We start from the raw sequence: 12,584 nt of genomic DNA on the forward strand, positions 1-12,584 counted from the left end.
CCCATTGCAGTGAAAAATCCCTTTTATCATACATAAGGGGAGTCTAATAAGACCATTCACCCCCTCCTCTCTATCCCAAAGTAAAGGGAGCCCCAAAGCTCCATTTTCTGGCACTCATGTCCTCCGGACAAGAGCTCCCCTCAAATAGCTTTCTATGCTGCCACAGGCAGCAGTCGAGAGGGAATCCACAAGCACTAGGTGCTTCAAGTAAGAGTACTCCTCTGGGGGTGAGGGTATCCTGTTTTTAGGTAAAGAAATGTGGTAATGTTTGCACAACATTGGACATACGAAGTCACTGAACTGTATACTTTAAATGGGTGAATTCTGTTATGCAAACTACATCTCAATAAGGCTGTTACAAACAAAACAAAACCTCCACCAGACTCGAAATCACCATTGATAAAGAGTAAATAGAACGCTCATGATCCTTGTTAAACCATCAATTCTCTCTTCTTGCAACACTGAAAGTGTAATTATCTACCTTGGAAAAAGACTATTCTCATTATGTCCATTGTGTCTGACATTATCTCCCTTGTCCCCTGCTTCTAATGCCCATATGTTCTGAGAATGGTAAGGCATTCCTTCCCATCACTCCTCAGCTCCCTCTTTCGATGATTTCTCTTCGTGGTACATATTACACACTTATAGTATATACAGTAAAACCTTGGTTTGCGAGCATAATTCATTCCAGAAACATGCTTGTAATCCAAAGCACTTGTATATCAAAGCGATTTCCCCATGAGAAATAAAACACAGATGATTCATTCTACAACCCAAAAATATTCATGTAAGAATGAATATAATATTTTGTAATATAATACAAAATAATAAAGAAAATACAAAATATAAAGAAAAATAAGCAAATTAACCTGCAGTTACTTTTGAAAACCTTTGTGGCTAGAGTGAGGGAGACAAGAGAGGAGGGTTATTGTGTAGGATGACTTTCACTATCACTAACAGATGTTGACTACACTACAGCATTAATAAACTCTTGTCATATACTGTATTTAATGTAACTGGCAATAAGGCAGCAAAGGAAAGGGTCTATATCTGCAGGCAGCCTGATCTACAGTGAAGCAAAGCCTTCCTAAGCTCACTCTTGTATGGAAAAGTAAAGGATTGTTCATAGGTGCTTTGAAGAGACAAAAAATACACTAGTGCCAGTGGTGGGCACCTTCCAACGTTCTGAAAAATCACTGATTTCTGCCAAACACTACAGCCTGAGAGTGAGCATCCAAGCATGGGAGATGATCACCCACAATCCCACAGAAAGAGAGAGAGAGAGGCAGAGACAGAGAGAGACAGAGACAGACAGAGAGAGAGAGAGAGAGAGAGAGAGAGAGAGAGAGAGAGAAGAACCACTGGCTCAGTTGTGATCATGTGATATTTGGCATCACATACTACGTGTATTGCAAGACATTGCTCGTTTATCAAGTTAAAACTTATTAGAAATGTTTGTTCATCTTACGGGAACCCTCACAGAACAAGTTACTCGCAACCCAAGATTTTACTGTATTTCAACTTCTTTTGTTTTCTCCCACGAGATCTGGAAGGGCAAAAACTTTTGTGTATTTTGCACTCGGCTGTGTCCCCAGCACCTAAAACAGGGCTTGGCACATTGGCAAATGCTCACTTAATGTTAACTGAATGAGGAGTACATTCCTTACTATAATACTACAAGTCTATAGATGGTCAGAATCAGCATGTCAACTTCAAAATATATTGGGATTTTTACTGGAATATCAATTAATTTACATATTTAATGTGGAGAGAAATATCCTTGCCAGGCTTTCTATACAAAGACATGTCTAGCTTTCCACTTACTCTACCTTTTAAAATTTTTAAATAAGTTTACATTTTAGTATCTACATTCATAAGCTTATTGTAGCATATGTTTTTGTTTTGATGTCAGTCTTATTCTCAGAATAAGATGGGCAGGGGCGCCTGGGTGGCTCAGTCGGTTAAGCGGCCGACTTCAGCTCAGGTCATGATCTCGCGGTCCGTGAGTTCGAGCCCCACGTCAGGCTCTGTGCTGACAGCTCAGAGCCTGGAGTCTGTTTCAGATTCTGTGTCTCCCTCTCTCTGACCCTTCCCCATTCATGCTCTGTCTCTCTCTGTCTCAAAAATAAATAAAAACGTTAAAAAAAATTAAAAAAAAAAAAGAATAAGATGGGCAGTTTTACCATATTTATTTTATGCTTTAGAACAATTTAAACATCACAGGAATTGTCTGTGGTGCTTTTCCACAGGTAAAAGGGTTATACTACCAGGGCACCTGGTGGCTCAGTCAGTTAAGTGTCCAACTTCAACTCAGGTCATGATCTCAAGGTTTGTGGGTTCAAGCCCCACATCAAGCTCTGTGCTGACAGCTCAGAGCCTGGAACCTGTTTCGGATTCTGTGTCTCTTTCTCTCTCTGCCCCTCCCCTGCTTGGGCTCTCTCTCAAAAATAAATAAATATTAAAACAATTTTTTTAATAAAAAAAAAAAGTGTTAGGGGCGCCTGGGTGGCTCAGTCGGTTAAGCGGCCGACTGCGGCTCAGGTCATGATTTTGCGGTCCATGAGTTCAAGCCCCGCGTTGGGCTCTGTGCTGACAGCTCAGAGCCTGGAGCCTGTTTCAGATTCTGTGTCTCCCTCTCTCTGACCCTCCTCCATTCATGCTCTGTCTCTCTCTGTCTCAAAAATAAATAAACGTTAAAAAAATTTTTTTTTTAATTAAAAAAACCTTTTTCAGTTTATTTCATGGTTGTTACTCTAATCAAGTCTCCTAGCTTGCTTACTTTGTTTTCAATACCTGCCTAGTCCTACATGCTACCAAATGCCTTTGTTCTGACTGGCCTATTCTCACTTCTGCATGCCAGGTGAAGCGGAGAGTTCCTCATCAGCAATCCTACAAGTCTTTGTATTTATTCACACAGAGAGAGTGGTAAGCCACCATGTTACCTTGTCCATCACAGAACCTTTTAATTCTGAATGTGTTCATTTCCCTACCTTCTGGGAGAGTGAAGAGTCCTCTGCTCTAAAATCCTTAGATTTCTTAGTCTTGACTTACTGGATTTTATTTGCGGCTGAAGGTAACAGCAAGGAAACCCTTACCTTAATGGCACTAATTATATGTCAAGGATCGTGTGCTAAGCCCTTAAATGGTATCTAACATATTCTTAAAGACAAACATTCTAAATGGGAAAATAACATGAATAATGACTTTTATTTTTAAAAGATTAAGCTGGCTACAGTGTTAAAAATGCACTTGAGGGGAGCTAGAGGGTAAATGTTTGTAACACTGTTGTAAACATAAAAATGAGATGGTTACCACTTAGACTATGATAATGGGACATAGACTGGGAAAAAGTGGATGGACTCTAGAGGCCTTCAGGAGATTGAATCTAGAGGACTTGGTGGTATGGGAGTGAGGAGGAGGGAATAATCGAGGATGACTCTCCAGTATGAATTCGTTGATGATGAGTGAGATGTACACTCTGCCTGAAGGCTTTCCCACATTCTTTACATTCATAGGGCCTTTCTCCAGTATGAATTCTCTTATGTAGTGTAAGATGGGCAATCTGGCTGAAGGCTTTGCTACAGTCCTTACACTCGTAAGGTTTCTCTCCTGTATGAATTCTTTGATGTAGTGTAAGGGATTTACGATGGCTAAAGGCTTTCCCACAAACATTACATTCATAAGGTTTCTCGCCTGTATGACACCTCTGGTGACAAATCAGGGATGCCCTCTGTCTGAAGGCCTTTCCACATTCAAGACATTCATATGGTCTCTTGCCAGTGTGGAGTCTCTGATGTTGAACAAGATAGGAACCATCACTAAAGGCCTTCCCACACTCAGTACATTCGTAAGGCTTCTCGCCAGTATGAACTCTCTGGTGTTGAACAAGGTGTGCAATTTGACTGAAGGCCTTACCACAGTCCTTACATTCATATGGTTTCTCTCCAGTGTGTATTTTCTGATGTTGTGCAAGGTGCGCATTCTGGCTGAAAGTTTTGCTGCATTCCTTACATTCGTAGGGTTTCTCTCCAGTATGAATTCTCTGATGATGAGCAAGATGTGTGCTCTGCCGAAAAGCTTTCCCACATTCCTTACACTCGTAGGGTTTTTCTCCAGTATGAACTCTTTGATGGAGAGTAAGTGAGCCACGATGGCTAAAGGCTTTCTCACAGATGTTACACTCATAAGGTTTCTCTCCTGTATGAATTCTCTGATGTACAGTCAGGGATGAGCCATGGCTAAAAGCCTTCCCACACACATTACATCTGTAAGGTCTCTCTCCAGTATGAATTCTCTTATGCTGAATAAGTCCTATGTGATCAGTGAAAGCCTTCCCACAATCAATACAATCAAATGGTTTCTCTCCAGTATGATAATATCTCCGATGACGTATCAGAGAAGCATTCTGCCTGAAAGCTTTCCCACAGTCAATACATTCATATGGTCTTTTTCCAGTGTGAATCCTTCGATGATGAGCTAGGGATGAACAATCACTAAAAGCCTTCCCACATTCAATACATTCATAGGGTCTCTCTCCAGTATGAACTCTCTGATGTTGAGCGAGATGTGCAAGCTGGCTGAAGGCTTTGTTACATTGCTTACATTGATAAGGCTTTTCTCCAGTATGAACTCTCTGGTGCTGAATAAGATGAGCATTCTGACTGAAGGCTTTCCCACATTCAGTACATTCAAAGGGTTTTTCTCCTGTGTGAACTCTCTGGTGTTGAGCAAGGTGGGCACTCTGGCTGAAGGCTTTCCCACATTCAACACATTCATAGGGTTTCTCTCCAGTATGAATTCTCTGATGAAGGGTAAGGGTTGAGATTTTGCTGAAAGTTTTCTCACAGTCGTTACATTTCAGAAGTTTCTTTTCTCCCAAGACTTGCTTATGTTTTTTGACAAATGAATGTGTTTTTAAACTTTTCTTATCTGTGTCAAAATTATACATTCTCTCTTCTATGGAAAATACCTGCTCTAGATAAGATAATCTATTCAGATGTAAAAGTGTCCCCGACTTGTTAAAGTGGTCTCTTTTCTCAATAAGGGTACCAATATGAGTGACTGTCTCTTGACTAAAAGGTGTCTTCTGACTTACCAGCTCCTTCTTAAACAGGTTTTCACATTTCAAGTTTTCCCCTAATGTGGAGCAGGTAAGGTCACAGCTTGGAAGTCTTTCCAGTATCACTGCCTGGGATAACTTTCCTTCATAAATGTCCCGGTTTGGAGATAATTCCTTGGTCATCCAAACATACTCCAAGTCTGAAAGATATTGAGAAAGCAAATGTCTCCTTTACTTAATGTTACAAGGATGGAAACTTCAAAAGTGAAACCATGTGAATCAAACAGTTACTGAAGACCACAGAGGTCTCTGACAATCTTATATAAAGTCAGGCAGTGCAGCCATCCTTGCCTTTCTGGAATATACCCTCCTTGGCTCTGGTGTATTATATCAATATGACAGATTCTGCACCAGTATTCATAAATGAGATTTGTATTTTCATTTTTTGATGCTATTTTGGTAAGATTTGGGCATCAAATGTTATGCTGTCTTCATAAACAAAACTTTTTAAAGTTCTTCTTTTTATTCTCTATCATGGTACATTTTAAACAATGTTGGTATTTTTTTCTTACAAGTTTTACAGAATTTGTGAGTTCTTGGAGGAGGCAGTTCTTCGCTAACTTTCTACATTTCTTCAACAGTAAACAGTCTATTTAAAATTTCTATCTCTTCTGGTGTCAGTTGCCGTTATTTCTTTCTTTCTTTCTTTCTTTCTTTCTTTCTTTCTTTCTTTCTTTCTTTGCTTATTTAATTACTTACTATTTATTTAATTTGAGAGAGAGAATGAGGGGGAGAGGGGAGAGGGAAAGAGAGAGAATCCTAAGCAGGCTCCACACTCAGCACAGAACCCGATGCAGGGCTTGATCCTATGACCCTGGGATCATGAGCTGAGCTGAAATCAAGAGACGTTCAACCAAGTCACCCAGTGCCCCAGTTTCAATAATTTATATCCTCTAAAATATTATCCATTTCATCCAGGTTTTCAAATTATTTACAGACAGTTGAGGGAAACAGATTCATATGATTCTTTTAAGTACTGAGGCATCAATGGTTACTTACTATTATTTCTTTTTTTGCCTTCTCTCATTTGTTTATATTTGACAGTTTATACATTTTACTAGTTTTTTTTTTTTTTTTAAAGTAGGCTCCATGCCCAGTGCAGAGCCCATTGTGGGGCTTGAACCCATAACCCTGAGATCAAGACTCAAGCAGAGATCAAGAGTTGGATGTTTAACTGACTGAGCCACCCAGGTGTCCCTATTTTATTGGTTTTCTAAAGAAGCACCTATTTGATTTATTTTCATTAAATCTACTATTTTCTAGTTCATTTATTCCTACTTTTATCTCTAGCAGTATAAATCACTATACCTAACTTATTTTAGTTCTCCTTAGACTTACTTTGTTCTTTTTCTACTATCTTGAATTGGATACTTTATTTCTTATTTATTAACGTATATCATTAGGAGTATAAGTGACCTATCAACAATCCTCTTCTTGAAACTATGAAAACTGAAAGCAGGAAGAGGCTATACTACAAGCTACAGAATGAAATGTAACCATCTCGCTCGAGGCTGATTCTACTGTAATATATAATCTATAAACTCTTATCTACCTTTCATGACAGAAAAATAGCTTTCAAGCAAGGCAGCAAAAAATAAAATATAAACTGGGCCAAAAATCCCACTGAGTACAAGAGAAGTTGAGAGGTGATGGACAAAGAGAAAGGAGGTAATATTAGTTAGCTCATCTATTCATCTTTTGTAGGAGTATTAAAAGATGAGGTTTTGAATCTCAAGTGGATGAATTTTAAAATACAGATATAAGGGGCACCTGGGTGGCTCAGTCAGTTAAGTGTCCAACTCTTGATTTTGGCTCAGGTCATGATCTCACAGTTCGTGGGATTGAGCCCCATGTTGGGCTCTGCACTGACAGCATGGAGCCTGCTTAGAATTCTCTCTCCCTTTCTCTCTCTGCTCCTCCCCATTCATGTGCATGCACACTCTCTCTCTTTCAAAAAATAATAAAATACAGATTTAAAAAATATAAAGACATGAAAGTAACAACTTGTAAGACTAAAAACCTTTCTAATTCAAGGGGTGGGATGGTATTGTGTGTGTGGGGGGGGAACATACACAAACAACAAAGGAAAAATACATAACAGAACAGAAAACCCCAGAGACAAAAATAATTAAAAGTGGAGGGAAGAACATAGCTAATAATAATTGTTAACCTGATAAACTCTTATTTCAAAGAAAGGAAATTTTTAAGCCACTTCAAACTAAAAACAAATTTGTCTAAAGAATTCAGGAATGTTGAGCTTCAGGGATGATTGTAACACTATGGTACTTGAGAACTAGGTAAACATCATGGAGTACAGCGAAGTTCACAAACAGACTGTACTTTATTTGCAGGAAATCAGTACAGATAAAAGTGTAGTGGAGAAGAGAAGATGCATTTAAAATATGGTGTCAGGACAAAAAGTTTTACTTTGAGAGGGATTTTGAGGGGTGTTTTCCAACAATTATCAGAGAAGAAACATCTTGAGAATAGCTTCCCCACTCTCGTTATCTGCACTCACCTGGGCAGAGGCCTCCTGTCCTCTCTCCCTTCATCATCCAGGGGTCTTCACCTTGCTCCAGTAAGGAGATCACATCTGGTTTAGAAATGCAAAGACCTGCATATAAGAAAAGACAGGAAAATTAGCTATTTTGTGGATATTGCAGAGCTATGACACATTCTAAGAGGTACTGAGAGAAAAGGGACATTGTAGGAAAATGCTGATAAAGGCATGAAAGACTACTGAGGTGGAAAGACTCCAATGGGGGGGTGGAAGGAAGAAGATACTCTTACCCAATGAAACCAGGTTCCTGTAGTTCTCCAACATCACTTTCTTATATAAAGTCCTTTGAGCAAGATTCAGCCATTCCCATTCCTCTTGAGAGAAATCTATGGCCACATCCGTGAAAGTCACTGAATCCTGAAATGACACAAATATCACCTTACTCAGTGTTCGTGCCATTACTTAGCTGGCTCTAGGGGTAAAGACTTATGCTGTTCACAGTATGGGGGAAAAAAAAACCCCTGCACTGGGCATAAGTAATTACACTGGAGTCTAAATCATCCAGGTTGTATGGTTAGCTACTGGACAACTTTTCTGCCTAGTTATATTGTACATATTAGGAAAGTGAAAAAATATGAGAGACATTCTCTGCTCTTCGAGCATTTACAATTTTACGGTGGTGAGAAGACATTCTCATATGAAAATATACTGATTGCACGTAAGACAGAACGTTAAGTACTAAACTGCAGCTGACCCTGGAACAACACAGGTTTGAACTTCGCAAGTCTAGTTACGTGTGAACTTACGTGTGACTTTTTTCAATAAACAAGTACAGTATTGTAAGTATATTTTCTCTTCCATATGTCTTTTAACAATTTCTTTTCTCTAACTCGCTTTACTCTAAGAATATAAAAATATATAATACATATACAATATATGCGTTAATCAACTGTTTATATTATCAGTAAGGCTTCCAGTTAACGGTAGACTATTAGTAGTTAGTTTGGGGGGAGTAAAAAATTATATGCGGATTTTCAACTGTGCAGGAATCAGAGCCCTCAACTCCCATGTTGTTCAAAGGTCAACTGTATTTTATCACGTTAGGAGCTAGATCGTTTTTCTACGTGAAGAAATTAAAGAGTTCTGAGACTGTGAGGGAGTTTCAAGGAAGGATGCTGATCTGATGAGCAAGTTTTCAAATTCCACAATATATTCTAAGAAATCCTAGTGCTCTGAGATGTTAACAGGTGTGTCTAAAAAAACAAAAGAAAAAAACCCCTAGCAAGATTTTTTCCTTTTGACATAAAAATATGTTTTGCATTAAGAGAACACATTTGGAAAGCTGGATTTTGATAATTTGCTGAGAAGTACCGAGAGAGATCATATGAAGTGAGCACAACCTGTTTTGTTACATGGGCTGAATTTCTTAACCAACCAGCAAGAGATGCCAGCCATCCATTCTGTGGTTGCTGGCAGATTTTCCATTTCTTACTCTGTGATTTCACTTGTATCAACATCTACAAATGAGTTCTGAAAAACCCACCAGTTGTGAATAAAATCAGAGAAAAAGGTCAGACTATTACAAAGAATTCAGACTCTGGCACTGACTGACTAGGTGATCTTGGCCAAGTTAATTAACTACATATGCCTCAGTTTCTCCACCTGAGAAACAGGAACAATTTTAGTACTATCTAACAGCTGCACTGTGAGAATTAAATGAAGTAACAGTCACAGTACCTGGCTAAGTGCTCAAGAATTGTTACCTATGATAATGATGAAGGAGGGATAGAAAAGAAGGAAGAGAAGGAAGGCGCAGCCAACAACAGATGAAAACATTTCATTTAATACATCAATAAAAGTTTTACTTTTGTTTTATTTTATCTAATTGCAACATGTTATAGTAGTTAAGAACATGGTCTATGAAGCCAGACCACCTATGTTCAAATCCTGTTCTGTTCATTAAACCGAAGATATTAGTTTTGTTTTCAACCTTTGAAGATATTTTAAATAACTCAGAAAACAGCCTACTGTATTTACACATACATATTTACCATTTCTGTTGCACTTTCTTCATTCCTGATGTTTCAGTTCCCTTCTGGTATAATTTCTATCAGAAGAACTTCCTTTTGCAATTCTTTGAGAAATCCGCCAATGAATTTCCTTAGTTTTCCTCCATGTGAGACACTATTTCACATTCAATTTTGAAGGGTATTTTTTTGCTGGACACATAATGCTGGGTTGACAGTTCTTTCCTTTGAGTACTTTTTAAAAGTTGTTCTACTTCCTTCTGATTTGCATGATTTCTGATGGAAAACCCAGAACTGAAGTTGCTACTACCCTATATGTTAAGCATCATTCTTCCCGGGCTGTTTCCCTTGTCTGTGGTTTTTAACAGTCTGATGACAGAGCCGCCAGGCAGGATGTCTTTGAGTTTATCACGCTGGAGTTTGCTGAGCTTCATGGATCCACAGCTTTATGTCTTTCACTAAAGTTAGGAATTTTTCAGCCATTATTTCTTCAAATATTTTTTCTACACTTTCTCTTTTCTGGGGCTTCAATGATACAAATGTTTAACATTCTGGGCCCTGAGGCTCTGTTCAATCTTGTATCAATTGTTCAGATTAGACAATTTCTCTGTACCTTCAAGGTCGCCAACTCTTCCTACTGCCTTTCTCACTGTGCCGCTAAGCCCATCCAGTGGGTTTATTTTGGTAATTATATTTTTCATTTCTTACTGCTATCTTCTATTTCTTTGCTGAGGCTGTCTGCTTCAAGAGAGTTCACTTGTTGGAGCATTATTATAATGGCTGCTTTAAAACCTTTATCAGATAATCCCAACATCCAGGTCACATCAATGCCAGCGTCTGGTGATTAGCTTTTCCCATGAATTGAAATCCTCCTAGTTTTTCATCATTTGAGTAATTTTAGATAGTATCCTGGACCTTCTGAATGTTACAAGACTTTACGTCTTGTTTAAATTACATGGAGAATGTTGATATTTTGTTCCGGCTCCATTTGCAGAGCCTATGAAGTGACAGTCGCCTCTGTCCTACACGTGTCCTGCTTGGTGACCCGCAGTCTATCCCTCCGTTCACTTCTCGTTGACTGGGGCCAGATACACGCATGAGCAGGCTAGGGTGAGCCTGGGAGTTCAGAAACAGCTTTATACAGTTGATTCCCAAAGCTCCTCTTCTCTGTGATTTCTCCAGTAGTTCCTACCTCCTAGGGGTTCCCCTTCGCAGTCCTCTGGCCAGATGGCTGGGGCTTATTTATTCCACTTGACTGTGCCCCTGCCCTGACTGTACCCACCCCTGGAGCCAAGCAGGGAGAGAACAGAAGCAAGAAAACAAAGCAGTAAGAGTTTACTCCACCCTCTGGGGGACACAGCTTCTCAATCACAGACATTTCTCCTCCTTCAAAGTTTTAGATGCCTTTAGACCCCACTGCTACTGTCTTAGGACACAAGAAAACATAATTTTTTTTTTTTTTAAGGTAGAGTCCCATCCACCCTTTCTGACTATTAGATCCCCTTCCTACTTCTTGAGCCTGAACTAGGTGTCTCCTGCAGTTCTTTTTATCCATGCCAAAACCCCTTGTGGGTTTTGTGCTTGTTGAATCCATGCTAGGAGATATTGGGAGGTAAAAAAAAAAAAAAAAAAAAAAAAAAAGGAAAAAAAAATGGGAGGTAAAAAAAAAAAAAAAAAAAAAAAAAAAAAAAAGGTAAACACATTGCATTCTGGGTTTCTTTCCCCATCAGCCTGCTGTTCTTTACCGCTTACAGACCTCAGATGGCTGCTCCGTGCCTGCTGTCCCGGTCCTACAGCAGCTTCCAGCGGAAAGACAGGGTGACATGTGCTCAGTCCACCTTTCCCGGAACAAGGGCTCTCCCAATTTCAGCGTAAATTACTGTTAGTTTTAAAATCAATATTCCGTTGGAAATAAAAACCTCCTGATGTTCAGTGCTTCTTGTGCATCAAATGCCATGTTGTAGGTTTTTCCCAGGTCTGTTAAGAGTGTAGACACACGCGCACGCACACACACACACACACACTATACATCATATGAAGAATTACACGGGCATACAGGCAGACAGCAGCTGTCCAGGCAAACAGCGGCATATAAAGCTGATGCTTATACAGTGCTTATTATGTGCCACTTACTTTCCCAAACACTTAAAGTATATTAACTCACTAACACTTACAGCAGGACTATAAATTAGGTACTAGTGTTATTCCCATTTTGTGGTCGAGGAAACCGAAATTAAGGTGCTCTATCTAGTACACAGTGGAGCTACAATTCGTAGCCAGGCAATCTGGTCCCACAGTCACATTACTAATCTTTTTGCCATACTCTGCCACTCTCAAAATATTTTCCTCTGACAAGTAACAATACTGATTTCATCTAAAATGTTTAAGTGCTGGGGCACCTGGGTGGCTCAGTCAGTTAATCATCAGACTCTTGATCTCGGCTCAGGTCATGATCTCACAGTTGGTGGGATCGAGCCCCACGTTGGGCTCTGCACTGACAGCATGGAGCCTGGTTGGGATTCTCTCTCTGTTCCCTGCACGCTCTCGCTCTCAAGATAAATAAATAAACATTAAAAAAATATATAAAATGCTTAACTGCGTAACAAACGAGTGCCATTGGTAGTACATGTTTTATAGTGTTGAATCTGATTAGAAAAGGTGTTTTGCTTTGCTATAAGCTGCTCACTGATATAAAATAAAGACAATTTTACTATGCTGTTATTTTTTATTTGATTAGTTTTTAAAGTTTATTAATCAGGGTCCCTGGGTGGCTGGGTTGGTTAAGTGTCTGACTTTTGATTTTGGTTCAGGTCAGGTCTGTGAGTTTGAGCCCTGAGTTGGGCTCTGTGCTGACAGCATGGAGCCTGCTTGGCTTTCTCTGTCTCCTCTCTCTGCCCCTCCCCAGACTTTGCACACTCTCGCTTGCTCTCAAAAATAA

General features: G+C 39.4%; 1 protein-coding gene across 2 annotated transcripts in view; it reads right to left on the reverse strand.

Annotated features, from left to right (window-relative positions):
• Positions 1–3,188: 3,188 nt before the first annotated feature.
• The window catches only part of LOC125915821 (zinc finger protein 470), a 46,599-nt gene continuing 37,203 nt past the window's right edge, over positions 3,189–12,584 (reverse strand). Inside the window, exons 4-6 of one of the 2 annotated variants that reach the window (XM_049621845.1) lie at positions 7,910–8,036; positions 7,638–7,733; positions 3,189–5,259 (exon numbers count right to left, since the gene is read on the reverse strand). In XM_049621845.1, coding sequence (XP_049477802.1) covers positions 3,386–5,259; positions 7,638–7,733; positions 7,910–8,036 — 2,097 coding nt within the window. In that variant the 3' untranslated portion in view covers positions 3,189–3,385. The remainder of the gene's footprint in view (positions 5,260–7,637; positions 7,734–7,909; positions 8,037–12,584) is intronic. The other variant, XM_049621846.1, reaches the window with a different exon arrangement.

Source organism: Panthera uncia (assembly GCF_023721935.1).
Source record: "Panthera uncia isolate 11264 chromosome E2 unlocalized genomic scaffold, Puncia_PCG_1.0 HiC_scaffold_19, whole genome shotgun sequence".
In the NCBI taxonomy this organism is placed as follows: domain Eukaryota; kingdom Metazoa; phylum Chordata; class Mammalia; order Carnivora; family Felidae; genus Panthera; species Panthera uncia.